Source organism: Arvicanthis niloticus, chromosome 13, assembly GCF_011762505.2.
Source record: "Arvicanthis niloticus isolate mArvNil1 chromosome 13, mArvNil1.pat.X, whole genome shotgun sequence".
Classification (NCBI taxonomy): Eukaryota; Metazoa; Chordata; class Mammalia; order Rodentia; family Muridae; genus Arvicanthis; species Arvicanthis niloticus.
This window is the reverse complement of record NC_047670.1, coordinates 43,962,344-43,977,362: the sequence shown is the minus strand read 5'-3', so window position 1 is coordinate 43,977,362 and position 15,019 is coordinate 43,962,344. Positions and strand designations below refer to the sequence as shown.

General features: G+C 44.1%; 1 protein-coding gene across 3 annotated transcripts in view; it reads left to right on the top strand.

Moving 5' to 3' along the window:
• Zfat (zinc finger and AT-hook domain containing) overlaps positions 1–15,019 on the top strand; it is a 179,050-nt gene that overhangs the window by 44,183 nt on the left and 119,848 nt on the right. For all 3 annotated transcript variants that reach the window (XM_034517182.2, XM_076911435.1, XM_076911436.1), the window contains exon 3: positions 7,937–8,188. In XM_034517182.2, the coding sequence (XP_034373073.1) occupies positions 7,937–8,188 (252 nt within the window). The remainder of the gene's footprint in view (positions 1–7,936; positions 8,189–15,019) is intronic.

Genomic DNA, 15,019 nt, shown 5'->3' with positions numbered 1-15,019 from the left:
AGGTAGCATATGCAGTGTATATGTGCTGAATGAAGCGACAATACCTACAGGTTTCATCATGCTATGGACTCGATGAGTTCTGGTGTTGTTCATTTGATATGTTTGGATTAAAGTTGATCCTGGATAATGGTGATCATGGAAAGCACAACCTTGTTATACTGAGGAGGGTCAGCAGCACAGCACAGCACAGCGGCCGAGTCACCGCCTCGCTGGGTCGCTGTCACTTTCCTCTGTGATGCAATTTACTTTTGACTAAATTCTCCTCTAGTACATTTTGTCCTTTTGTATTTAATAGATTAATTGCTTGTATAGTTTAATTTTAAAAAGTATTCCTTAAGACTTTAATTAAAACCATCTTTTTACAATGAGAAAATTTCTTCCAAAGTTTTTTATTAGGAGCTGCGTGTTCTTATGTTTCTCTTTGTGAAAGTCCGAAGCTTGTCCAGGCTTAGTTTCTCTCTAAGGGCTGCCACCCAGGTTTAACCTTCACAATTCATTTTAACTTGAGAGATACTTGAAATGGTTTAATTAAAATTTTAACTGAGTAGTAATTGATTTATTGCTTTTCTCTCCCTTTATAACGTGAAGGCTCCTGAACCCTCTGCTTTATTTGATAGCCCTGTAATCTTTTCGGCTCACCAAGGATGTGGTCTGCAAAATGACCTTTCACCTCCTTCCTCCTGCAAATCACGTCTCTGGCGATGTTCCAAGCTGTGATCCAGAAAACAAAATTGCCCAGTGAATCAAGCATCAAGCCCATTCTCCCTGGTGTGTGCTTGTGCGTGTGCGTGTGCATGTGCGTGTGTACGACTGTGATATGCAGCGTTTCTGTGTGTTGGTCCTATGCACATGGAGAGCTGGGTCCTTGTTTACTGAAGAATTTATGGGTCTTCCAAGAGCAGCGTTTCATCTTCTAGTCCTTTGCCAACCCCTCAAGGGGAATGTATTTTTTTTTTTCCTTTTCATCTTTCCCTTCCTTTCCACATGTGTATTCACCATTGACTATGGGCCTGCTTTTTGCTTGCCTGCTATGCTGGGTGCTGTGGGATACTAAGCGCTCTACCTGTTAGCTGTGCCTCTCCGGTGGATGTTATGTACTTAGGTACTGTGAATACAGTGGCTGTGTGCCTTTTGGGTGCGGAGTCTGGGCTGCTCCAGTGGAGATCATATACTGTGGTTTGAGGGAAAAAGGAGGCTTCCTAGGGAAGTTGATATCAAAAACTTTAGACCTGTTGTTGAATTAAGAAAGGAAAAAGAAATTTTAAAAGGGAAGGAAAGAAGATGAGTGATCCCTAGTTTTCGGCACCAGGTGAATGAAAAAAGAAAGAAAGAAAGTAAGAAAGACAGACAGACAGACAGACAGACAGAAAGAAAGAAAGAAAGAAAGAAAGAAAGAAAGAAAAAGGAATATGACTAGTTCTAGGCTTCAGCAGCAAATGAATGAAACCAATAAATAAAAAGGGAAGAACATGACTGCTGCTAGGTGTGGTGGAGGAAAGGGTGTATTATAGATAAAACAGAGAGAACAGCCAGAGGCAGACATGTCTGGGACAGTCCCGAATGGTCATGTCCCTGAGCCATGTGAGAAGGAGAAGGGAGAGAGAAGAGAGGAGAGAGGAGAGAGGAGAGAGGAGAGAGGAGAGAGGAGAGAGAGAGGAGAGAGGAGAGGAGAGAAGGGAACCAGGTACAACAGCCAGGAGACCAAAAGATACCAAGAGAACAGGTAACCAAAATGGTTGGATTATACAGGGAATAGCATCCCAGCCCCTAGCCTGAAAAAGTTTAGGGTAGGGGTAGGTTATACCAGCCAGGAGGGCCTGGTAGAAAAAGTAGGGCTTGAGGGCTGCTGGGGGAATCTGGTGGTCAGTGTCTGCTTTGTTATGTTAAATAGGCACCTCAGCTATTTGTCCCACGTTTGAAACCTAACAGTTCTGTTGTCTCTTCTAGACATTTGTTTCAGATGAAGCCATTTTCAATGATGTATGAGCATATTGCTCTGACATTGTTTTGAAATTCACTGACTAAGACAGACAGTTCTGTTCAGACCCTGCCTCTGCTACTAACTAGTCCTGAGACTTTGGGTCAGGCTAACTAATTTTTGCAAGTCTCAGTCTTTTTTGTTTTTTAACCTATAAATATATTTATTTATTTTGCTTTATGTGTGTGGGTGTATGCATGTCTTTGGGTGTATGTATGTGTGTGTACCTGCATGTATAGCTATGCACCACATGTGTGCTGGTACCCAGAGAAATCAGAAAAGGACATCACATTCCATAGAACTGGAGTTAAAAGTTTTTGTGGGTGCTCGGAGACAAAGTTGCGTTCTCTGTAAGGAGTTGCAGAGATTCCGAATGCCTGAGCCATCTGTCTACCCTGTCTCTGTTTTCTTGACTGTGTAACTGGGATAGAGCTGCTGCTGTCCCATCCCTGGGGATTAAATAAAGGAGAGCCTGCGTAGTGCTCACCATGGTGCCTGTGGTTCTGTACAGCAGCATTATTAACCATGGCTGTCCTTCCACAGCACGGCTGAGGAAACTGATGGGAGGAAACAGCTTTGGCCTTTGCCCTCAGATGCCTCAGCTGTGCTGTAGAACAGGACACAGTCTTTGCCTACAGAGGAGTATGGCGTTGTTCAGGAACCTGAAAGGCTCCTTCTCTCCAGGTTCTGATAAATAATTCATTGTTTCCCCTATCGCTTCCTGGGCTCTGGAAATAAATGTCAGGGAGATTGACTGTCAGGGTCCTACAATGTTAGTCTTTCCAGATTTTCCAGTATCTGGAGCTATAGTGACTAGAGACCAAGCTGCCATATAAGAGCACTGGGTGACCATGATAAAGTCAGTGTGACCTTAATTCCACTTTGCTTTCTTGGGGTGTGAGCTACCTTACAAGACAAAATCAAGGAAGAACATCCACTGAGTCAGAGTGAACGGGGATGCATGTGCATCTAGGAGGCACATTATTTAATGATAGCCTGGTTGGGAAGGTAGTTTTGGTTCGATTGTTTTTTGTTTTTGTTTGTTAATCTGAGATAGGGTTTCCCTGTGTCGTCTTGGCTGTCTTAGAACTAGCTCTGCGGACCGGACTGGCTTCAGACTCACAGATCTACCTGCTGAGTGCTGGGATGAAAGTGTCACTTCTACCTGTAGTACTTGCTTAAGTGGGATATTGCCACTCAGAATGGTAAGGCTCCAGTACAGTAACATACAGTTGCCACCCTGTCAGCCATTCTTGAGCACACTGCCTACTGTTACCATGGCCACATTTATAGCAGGGATTCTGAGCAGTGGAGACTCATCTGTGTGGTGGAAGGACTGGATCAGGACTGCATAACTCAAAAGCGTTTTTTTCTGTGCTATACACTGGGTCCAACCGGGTGTTTACAGTTGACTATCATTAGCCAGTCTGGAGGTGCTTTATTCTCTGTGGCAGAGAATAAAGACATCCACTTTCGAGCTCTGCATGTCCAGCAAGTGGTTCTGGAAAAAGTGCCAAGCCTCGGGGATCTCTGGGTCCTTGGTTTGTTTTTTATGTAGTGAATTATGTTTGATATATACATCTCACAAAGTTTTTTATAACAATAAAGTGAGAAATTAGCTGGGAAAGAGTCTCACAAACTTTTCTTGGAGCAATGTACAAAGAAAGGCTTATATTATTCATTTTTTATTTTGTTAGGCTTTTTTTTTGTTTGTTTATTTGTTTCATTTTGAAAACCTCCACCTGATTATTTCTTTTTTTTTTTTTTTTTTTTTTTTTTTTTTTTTTTTTTTTTTTTTTTTTTTGCTAGGACTTTTGGCCTTGGATCTACAAGGCTGGTTTTTCTGACAAAGAGAGTTGAACTCATGGGCTCAGATGCGCAATAGCTTTCTTTTGTTGGGAACTTAGAACACAAGACACAGCTCATTCTCCAAAAGCCTCTTTGGCTCTTGTCACCCAGTGATCATTTTGCTTCTTACCTGCTTACACCTCTCTGCTTCTTTTAGGAACCAGCAAGACCCAGGAATTAAAAGGCAGGTCAGGCCTCAGGGTTTACAGTAGGAGGGAAGGAAAAGGAAACTTAGGAAACTGTAGTTGAGTGCACAGGCCTTGAACTTGTGGGTGTGGCAGTCTAGTGAGGGCATGGCTGGTCCTGCCGCAGTAGCTGTTGGCAGTGTCAAGAAGAAGGTACCTAAGATTTGGATGGGGCTACCTTCTAGGATGTACATTAGGGTCTGACCTGCAGGGAAGGAAGTAGACTTGGGGGGAGGGGGGAAGACAGGGTTATATATGTATGTTCAGCAAACTCTGAGCAACTGCACTGGACATTGTAAGGGGAACCAGAGGAGAGAGTGGAACCCCCTACCCTGTGTGTGTGTGCAGGCATGCATGCCTGTATGCTTGTGTGTGTGTGTGTGTGTGTGTGTGTGTGTGTGTGTGTGTGTGTTATGTGCTAAAGAGCCAAGAGAAAGCCTGGTGTTATGTTACTTTTCCTGGGGAGGCAAGAACAATGTCTGTGTATTCAGAATAGAATAATAATACAATAATGACATACGAGAGATATGATTTCATCCAGGTCTATCTTGGTGAACTAGTGAGTTTCCTGGACTCACTTATAGGAACACAGAGGAGGGGTTACTTACAGGGGCATGCATGATTTAAAAACAGCTGCTTTATTAAAGTGTCACACTTTGTATGTGATAACTTCCCTACAATTGCATAGATTGAGCTTACCCTTCCTTTAATCTGCTACCTTCCATGTACCCTAGCCCCTCCTGAGATTTGTGCATCTGGAACATTGGTGTAGGGTGGCTTGGGCCGGAATCCTAAGAGAGGGTTAATAGCCCTTCGAAGCCTTCTCTCTGTAAGTGATGGTAACACCCTCAATCTTCGGAGGGTCTGGATAGTGTGACTAATCATAGCTGCTCCACTTCTAAGAAGACAGAGGGATATGTCATCCTGGTGAACAGTGTTCCCCAATACCTTGTCTGAGGATTGTGGGGCAGATTTGTTCAGAACAATGGGATGTTCCAGAGCCAGGAAATGATAAGGAGACAAGGACCAGTGGCAGGAAAAACCTGGAACAGAAGGCTAGACCAGAAAATGAGTGGACAGCGTCTCTTCCCATACAGACTCAGGACAACTGGGCGGAACTCAGTGACAGACTGAGGCGAAGGATTCAGGGAAGAGCGGAGGAGGGGGAACCCAGCCAGATCTGTTCTGATGCTCTGACTTGAGGCTGCATGCTTTTCTTCCCAGCTCCAGAATTCACAGCTCTTCACGAAAATGTGGGTAGTTGACAGCAGCAAGTTGTTTTCAGAACTTAAATTATTCCAAGCCCATTTATGAATATTTCATTTTTAGCTAACTAATTGGTTTTCAGGATCTGAATTATGGATGTAGAGGATGGAAGATTAGTTTTGTCGCCGTTGTGTGTTGGAAGCTTTCAGGGCTGATTTTATTTCTCCCTTAACTACCAGATTCCACACTGCTCAATAGTTCAGTTCGTCTGGCTTTGTGGGGTCAGGACACTGGCTAAGGTGCTAAGGGACAGAAGGCATAATCAGGAGGAGGACTCTGCCTGCAGAGAGTACCCAGTTTATTGCCAGAGAGGCTCACAGTTTGCCCTGTTGCTCGTTGTGCTGTGCTCCCACTGTGTGTCATTAGCCCATACCAGCCCAGCACATATGTGCTGGATATCCCTGGTCAAAGCATGGGGTACTGTTTACAATGAGTCTTCCAGTCCTGCAGGTGAAGGCACAGCTCTCTACCAGACACCAGCCACAGCTGAGCCTCTGAATGGCTAGCTGCAGTTTGGTGGATTGTTGTGGTCTTCCTCAGGTTCGTCAACTTGCTAGAGGAACTTACAGAACACAGTAAGAGCCTGCATGCGGGACTGATGCAAGGACCAGGATGGCACACAGTGCTGGGCTCATCACCTTCTCCCATTCTTGGTGCACGATGAGGTCAAGACTCACTTGGGAAGTTCCTCAAGTTTTCAGTGCACCCAGCTTCTACTTCGGTCTGGAAGACGTACTGCTCTTGTGTGACCTCTGCACTCTTGGGATTTCCAAGCCCTTTCTCTCCAGTCCATCTGGAGGTCAGAGTTGCTGTGTTGTGTTGCAAAGTCCCCTTCACATGGTACCTAGGCCAAAGCTTTGAGGCAGACATAGCCACACCTATCAGGAAGGACATAAGGCCTAGAGGTCACCCAGGGCAAAGACCATACCTCTCCATGGGTTTAATTTATCTTGACTACACAGCCGCATGCTCAGAGAGCATTCAGAGAGTAGTTTCTGTCTTCACAACAGGGCCTTGCTAGCCATGGGGTTAGGGCTGGGCCACAGATTTCGGTAAGTGCCACGTGCAGCTAAGCTGGTGGGTGTGAGGTGGGTCTTTTATAGATTCCGCTAATGCTGCTTCTTGGATGTTAATTGCTGTTCCTTCAGGTTGCACATGCTGCTGTAAAGAATAATAATAGGAAGTTTGCAAGGCGTTGACGTAAAGGCTTTGTTCTTATTCTATTACTGGATCCCTTCCTTGAACCTTCAGTGCTTAGCAGCTGGTCCTCCTCAAACGGAGCCTCTGTCCTTAGTGGATGGTATTTAGGGTTGGCAAAGGAACCAAAGGGCTTTAATCTATTGGCTGCTTTGTCTGGTCTCTTAGTGTGTCTTCATGTCTGTCTGCACTGTTTCTTCCCCTTTCTACCCACCTACATGCCCTAGTGAGATGGATTGAAGTCTGAAATGGCCCAGACCACCTAGGTTGTAGCCTGAATGTTCAGGCAGTGCTGACCTGTGGTTGGCATTGTATCTCTGCAGAGGCTCTGTCCCACAGGGTGCTCCCTTTCCAGGAAGTTTTTTGTCCCATTCCAGTGTCCAGTGTCCCTGAATGCTTGAGGTGGGTTGCATTGGCCAGAGCACCACAGTCATGCTGCTCTGCCCTGCAGACTCCTCCCATCTCCCTCGCTGCCTTGTGGACTTGGGTGACTCCCTTAATTAAAGGGTTCCACAGTACTAAGTTGAATAAAGTGGCTGGTGTTTCCCTTTGCACGTAGCACCTTTATTGAGAGCAGGAAGAGTCCTCCTCATTGATAACCAAGCCTTCTCTTAAGATGGCGCCAAACCCTAGGGCCCTTCAACTCTGAGGGGTTGTTCAGTGACAGCATTGGGGTGTCATCAGTCTGGGGCCATGCCACTTCTTGGACTGTCTCAGAGTTCTTCCTAGGTGTATCACATCCATAGAACTGGTCAGTCCCTGTTCACATGACTGTGTATGCAGTTCTACCAGCTCCCCTGCTCCCCTTCTGTCTGTGGATGAGTGTCATCCTGATGAGCACTAATGGACCAGAATGCTTTGTGACATGGTTTGGAACTCACTTTGAAGCAGTTGTGATCATGCTATTTAAAAAATCCCCAGGCCACTACGCAACTTGAAAAATATTTTATTATCTTTTGCCCTGTAATTTGTGGCTTTACATTATAATAATTTTTCTCTCCTTTTTGCCAGGACAATTTGAGTCTTTGACATAATCAGAATGGTTGTGTAACCTGTTAGGAATGTGTCACTCTCAGCTGTCCCTGAAACCCTTCTGCAAAGGAGTCTTGAAGCATGTTCTGAGACCTGGATTTAAGTGGAAGCAGGGATTAATAAGGGACAGGATTTGTGTACTTCAAGCCACAGTATGAACTTGTGCCCCTTCCAGCTTTATTGAAGGAGTACGTACAAAGGTTTTGTCCACTTGATAGTCTTGAAGCAGGATATTGCAAAATCAATTCCCATTAGTAGACAGATACATCAGCATTAACATTAAAGATGCTTGCAGCTGGTAATCTGGGGAACTGCTTTAGACCTCTTATTTTAATAAAACACATGACCATTCCTACATAAAGAAGTTGAGTAACTGTCCTGCTTTGCCCCCTCATGTGACTGCCTCCTGCCCTGTTGTTTCTTTTTACAGAGTTTTTGGTTATGAAGAGAAAGAGGGGCCGGCCTAAGGGTTCCACAAAGAAGCCCAGCACTGAAGAGGAGGTGGTAGAAAACCTCGTGAGTCCTACTGAGGACGGTCCCCTGGCTCCAGAGGAAGGGAGCAGACTGGCCCCTAGCAGCCTGGAGTGTAGCAAGTGCTGCCGGAAGTTCTCCAACACACGCCAGCTGCGCAAGCACATCTGCATCATTGTGCTGAATCTGGGTGAGGAGGAAGGAGATGCAGGTTAGTGCTGCACGTCAGGTTTTTATCAAGAGTGGTGGCAGCTAATACCTGCTTTCAGGCTTGTTGCTTGGGAGTGCCGTGTACTTGAGCGGGGCTCTCCATCTGGTTCACAGTGGTTGCTTACTGATCTTAGAATAGTCCTTGAGATGAAGATGTCGTGCAGTAGGTAAGACCCATGGCATGCTGGTCAGGGGAGGAGATGTGGGGATTACAGCAGTAGTAAAACTCTGACTCTACCTTGGTGAGTTCATGTGCTGGGAGAATGGGGAGCTTTTGGAAGCAAGATGTTGATGGGCAGAAGTGCAGTTATCAAGAACATTAATTCTAATGTGAACACAGGGGACTTGGACAATCTTGAGTGTGAGGTAAGGTGATATCTCAGTGGACAAGACAGATAGAGCCACTGGTGACTGAAGACTAGACTGTGGTGGCTGTTCTTGAAGAAAAACCAGCATGGACTTCTTTTGGCTAGGTTTCTGGCTAGACTTCAACTCTGAAGCAAATAAAGTGTGAGGGTGGCCACAAGCATGGCATGAAGTGGGTACATACACCATGGCACATTTGCTGATTACCTTTTAGAAGGAGATGCAGAGCTACACCATGGGAGCCTGGGCCACTGCTGTGGGCCTGGGGTTGTTTGATGCTGCCATTCTTTTCTGTCTTCAAGGTAGGCTGTGCAAAGTGTGCTATGTGGTGCCCAGCATGAGTCAAGTGTGCTATGTGGGGCCCAGCATGTGCAAAATATGCTATGTGGGGCCCAGCATGAGTTAAGTGTGCTATGTGGGGCCTAGCCTGTGTCAAGTTTGACTCTGCTCCAGCTTAGCTGTCCTGCTGCAGCTTCAGTTTCTTCATTGATAACACAGGAATAAAAATTGCTATTTTGTGTGAGTGTTTTATTAAATGAGACAGGACTTCTCTGGAGCTTAGCATAGCAGTTGCTGTGTCAGAAGACCCAGTGTACATTAGTGCTGTTAGCTGTTCTATCCATCTGGCTACATCTCTTTTTGTCCTTCTATATTCTAAGGACAGCACACTTGGACACTGAGAAGGGAAGACATCTGTCTGGCGTCTGTTAGGTAACAAGAGGACCTGGCCTTTGACCCGAGAGGCCACCCTCTTGAATTGCTGTTTTTAAATTTTTTTTTTTTTTTTTTTTTTTTTTTTTTGCTGTAAATTTTTCCTACTGATGTAGCAAGATGCTTGGTATGCAAAATCTCAGCACAGATTGGATGAATTATTAAGTAATTCATCAATTTATACTTAACAGGTGTTCAGGTGGGTGGCCGAGGCTCATTGATAGCACCTGTGGCAGCTGGCTAACACATCCTTCCAATCCCCTGAAGAGCTCTCGAGGTGATCATGTGACCCTTGCCACTTTATGTGCTAGCAGAACCCTGATATGGCAGTGGGCTGGCTACTGTAGCTTAGTGTGAGATTTCAGTGTGTCTGTGTATGTGTGTTTGTGTGTGTGTGTGTCTGTATCTCAGCTTGGAAGCTAAAGTCATTTGGAAGGTTGTAGGGAGAAGTTGCTTAGGATAAGGTCACACCATCCCTGAACCTGAAACTTAGACAGCCCTGGCTCTGTAATTCACTGAGCTGGGGTTACAGGTAGTTGTGAGCTGTCCCACGTGGGCACTGGGAGCTGATGTCCTGTTCTGGAAGAAGTGTGTGCTTGTAACTGCTGAACCGTCTCTTTAAAATTTTTTATTTTTTTTGAGAAGTTCATACATGAGTGTCCGATATCTGCATCATTTCATATTTCCTTCTCCTTTCTCCAATTCTTCCCTCACCTCTGTCTTGGGGCTCGTGCCCTCTTTTTGTATAATTATTATTACATATATGTCCATGCACATGTGGTGTGTGTGTGTGTGTGTGTGTGTGTGTGTGTAGCATCTATCAAGTTCACTTAGTGTTATCCATATATACATGGGTTTAGTGCTGACCACTTGAGACTGGAGAAGCTATTTGGAGAAGGTCTCTGGAGAAAGTTGATCTTCTCTCTCTAACTGTTCCCAACTGCCTATAGCTCTTTGTTTAGGAGTGAGGCCTTGAAACATTTCCACTATCCTCTTGGCATGTCAACTGGTGTGGTAATTATGAATGTTGTTTTAGGCAACCGTAGTTTTGAGATTTCACAGGTGCAGCATCGCTCTCATGTCTAAAAGATACTGCTTGCAGCAGGCATCCTAGTCCTTTGTCTCTTCCCAGCCCCGGTTTTCTCCCCTTCTATGGTTATGCTGTAGATACATCAACTGAGAGCGAGTACCCCAAGGTCACTGATTCTCTGTATTTTTGATCAGTTGTATATCTCAGTATTAGCCTCCACCTACTGCTAAATGAAGTTTCTTTGATGAGGGATGAGAGCTACACCTACCTGTGGATCTAAAAATAAGTCTTTGGAATATAGCAAGATTGATTTAGGGACTCGGTAGTAGTTGTTTTTCCTTTAGGGTCTCTGAGCTCTCAAATCAGGGAGAATTAGCCAGGTAAACAGTAGCAGGCATTCCCTCTTATTGAATTGAAGGCATTCCCTCTTACTGAATGGCCTGAAATCCAATCCATTTGCCTATAAAATTCATGATGTTTTTTAATAGCTGAATATTATTCCATTGTGTAGATGTGCCATATTTTAAAATCCATTCTTCACTTGAGGGTTATCTAGATTTTTCCCAGTTTCTGGATATTATGAATAAGGTTGCTATGAACATAGTGGAACACATGTCCTTGTGGTATAGTGGGGTGTCTTTTGGGTATATGCCCAGGAGTAGTATAGCTGGGTCTTGAGGTAGAACTATTTCCAGTTTTCTGAGAAACTGCCAAATTGATTTCAGGAGTGGTTGTACAAGTTTGCACTCCCACCAGCAATGGAGGAGTGTTTCCCTTGCTCCACATCCTCGCCAGCATGTTCTATCACTTGAATATTTGATCTTAGCCATTCTGACAGGTATCAGATGGAATCTCAGAGTTGTTTTGATTTGCATTTCCCTGATGACTAAATACTTTGAACATTTATTTAAGTGCTTCTCGGCCATTCGAGATTCCTCTATTGACAATTCTCTGTTTACCTCTGTACCACATTTTTAAGTGGGTTATTTGGGTTGTTGTTGTTAAACTTCTTGAGTTCTTTATAAATTCTGGATATTAGCTCTCTGTCAGATGTAGGGTTCCTGAAAGTCCTTTCTTAATCTGTATGCTGCCATTTTGTCCTATTGACAGTGTCCTGTCCTGTGTGCTCGAGTGTGTGTGTGTGTGTGTGTGTGTATAAAACTATGTTAAGTAAGCTTATAAAACGGTATGTTCCCAGGTATACATTTTAAGACTGTATTTTTTTTCTCAAACAGTCTATTTTCTGGTACCTCTTCTACTGCAGGGGCGAGTCTCACTCAGTGTTCCATAGGGAGTGCCTTATGTAGTTGTCAAGAGGAAGTCATGGTGGTATGCCTTAGGAGAGAAGACTGCTCATCGTGTTGATAGATAGCACTTCTGGCCTGGAGCTGGCTGTGTAGACCAGGGTGGCCTTGAATTCAAAGAGATCTGCTTTTTTTTAAAGCCTCTGTACTGCTGGAATTAAACGAATGTGTTTCTACTCCCAGCTTGAAAAATATTGCAACAGCCTGTATATGGTACTTGTGACTGTTTTACTAGGCGTCACAACCCCAAACAATCAGCAAATTCCAACTGTTGTCATTTTTAAAAGCCATATGCCATTTCTTCATAGCTGTGGGGCTATAGTTGAGGGGCATCAATGTTGTTTTAATATAGTATTTAACATGCAGTTTTTATCATTAGTCTTTGCATGTCATTTTGTCTTAGGTATACGCCTCCTCACACAGTTTTGGGGTGAAGAAGGACTGCTTTACATTTCAGCATGTGTGGGTGTTGTCAGAGTGACCTGAGACTTCAGGTCTTGGCTCCCTTCCAGCTGAGGCTGTGTCTGCCTTTGTCTGCGTGGCCTCTCTTGTGTCAATAGTTATCCTGCTGGTCTCATGCAAAGCATGCCTAGCCACTCATGGATTCTCTGTGTGCATTGCTAGGTTATTGGCTATTTGTGTTTGTAGATGGCTGAGGTAGTCCTCATTCATACCATTAACTTCCTGTGCATCAGGAGTGTCCTGTGTACTTAAAATATTTCCCATAGTTTACCATTTATTCTCTAATGTCTCTTGCATTTCTTTGTGATGTTAAATTCCTTACCCTTTTTATCCTAGCATAGAAAACTGTCATCATGCCCTCCAATGATGGAAATAGTCTTCTGTATATTTTTGTTTCTAGTGTGCTTTCTTCATCCAATCTATATATTTGAAAGTTATAAGTTGGAAATTGTATTTCTTCATAACTTGAGATGTAAGGTAAAACACATGCACATACACACATACATACACACACACACACACACACACACACACATACACACAGCCAGTGCATTCATGTGAAGGTATTCTTAATAAATATTATTTAGTTAATGAAATATTTTAAAATATAAGGTCTACAGAAAAGACAGGTTCTGACAATTCAAAGACTAAAAAACCCTTAAAAATAAATATTGTGCTTTGGAGTTTCAAAGACAGTGTAAAACGCCCCCATATCTCCACCGCCTTCACACAAAGCTGAGGAGTATCAAGATTCCCAGTGTGCCCTGTGTTTCAGGTCACTTGGTTGCCCATATAGATTTGTCAGCCATTCTGCCAGCAGGTGGCAGAGTTGCCCTGTTCCCTCAAAGCTCACCTGTTGCTGCCCCTTTACCCACATTGGTCTCCCAACAGGCATCCACTATCTAGTCTCCAAATCTGTGATTTTGTCATTTTGAGAACACGGTGTAAATTGAACAACACAGTATGTGATCCTGTAAAATTGGTTAAAAAAACAACTGGGTGTTTAAACTCCTTTTTCTGATTTAGTCCCGGAGGAATTTAAGTCTAGCCGAAGTGTTTATCCAGAATCCCCTACTCATTTGGGGAGAGGTGAGGAGCACTGCTCTTCTAGAGTGTGTCCTGTGCTACCACATTCCTGCCTTAAAAAATCGGTGTCATTGCTGCCTTACGGAGGCCGAGCACACTCCTTCCCCAAGCCTCTGCCAGGGAGGGTTTCCTGTACCTTGGTAAGAAATGAAAGTTCCTTTGCTAGCTTCCTACTGTTTGCAGTCTGTGATGATTAGGCAGTGTCTGTAGCAAGGCATTCAGGCATGGTCCTCCTTACAGGATTATTAGTATACACAGTAATAAGCCTTGTGGACAATATCTTCCTCCTTCATCGATCCAGGTGGCCTGAAAGGACTTTAGTTTCACAGATACCTAACGGGAAGGTAAAGCCTTTGTGTTTTCTCTTCCTCCGGTCTGGGTGGACACCTCTCAGGTATGTAGAAGTGCCGTTATGCCCAGCTGCCTAGGGCTGAGCTTCACACACTGGCTGGTGTGCCACACACTGCCCAGTGCTCCCTAGGCTGCCAAGCACAGCATTACAATTGAAAAATAGTCACATAATTCTTCCGGTACATGCACTATAAAGAGCACTTCAGTGTCATTCCAGAAATTGACCTTGACACCATAGCTTGTTAAAACAATTAGAAGAAAACAAAATAAGTGTTTTTTTTATTTTCCTCTTCTGAACCCTGGCAAGTTAACATAATATTTAGAATATGTATTCTACATTTATTTATTTTATTCTGCATTTCAATAGTAAGAAGAACTTGGAAAAGAGTTCTTTTTTTCCCCGTTGTTATGAGGAACAGCTGGTGTTTTTGAAAAACATGTTTCAGCCTACAGAAATCAGTATGTCAAGCTTGAGAACGTGGCTTCTGAGCCCCTGAAGTTTGCTATTTTCTGGGGTAATTCCCTGAAAAGAGAACTGTAAGATTCCCCATTGCTCAAGTTAAACACATCCCATGGAAGAACACACGGTAGTTTCCAGGTCTTCTTGAAGACACCCTGTGTTCTCCTTGGAGTTTTGGACTGTACTTCCTTCAGCTGCGTGCCTTGTGACACAGTTGCCTGGGACAGTTGCTAGAGACTTGATGAAGATGGTTCTGAGCTGCACTTGAGAGTTTGCAGGTGGCAAGGGTGTTGGCAAAGTGAGTGATGATTCTGGCTGGCTGCTGCCTTGTTCATGCCAATTTTTTTTCCCTCCTAATAACTCTGGGAACCTTAGGAAAAGATAGCAGCCTAGGACACCCCAAGACTGTCATCAGCACAAAGGAGATTTGTTTTCTCTAGAGGAACAAAGGACAGAGAATAAGAGACAAAGAGATAGAAGGAGAGGGAGAAGGGGAACAAGAAACCAGGGGGAAAAGGCAAGGGGTGTTTGTCTTAGAGGTCAAAGGACTTCCTCTGGGTGGAAGAGACTGATGTGGCCTGTAGGCAAATAGCAGTTTATAAAGGTAAAACACATCCCTGTGTTAGGATGAGGTGTTTAATTTTAACTGGGCTTGTTAATTAGTATAGCCAAAGGGGGCTTTTGATTACTTCCGACTCTGAGAGCTGGACCTTGGTAGTTAGCCTCAGGAGGAGGAAGTGACCAAATAAAGGGTTAGACTTTGGGGACTAGCTTTAGGAATGTAACCTAATAGTTTTTAGCAAGATAGAGGGAATGAGGGAGAAGGGCAAAGTCTGCCAGAGCCATGTTTGTCATGCTTGGGCCATCTAGAGAGTGCCTTCAGGAACAGACACTGGTGTAGGCATCTGAGCTCATCATTGGGTACCATGTAGTAAGAATGTGTATTGTGTGTCAAACTTTTTCCTAGAGAGACACAACACACACACACACACATACACACACACACACACCCATTCACCCTAGATAGGGAGATCAAAGTATGGATACCAGCAAAGTCAAACT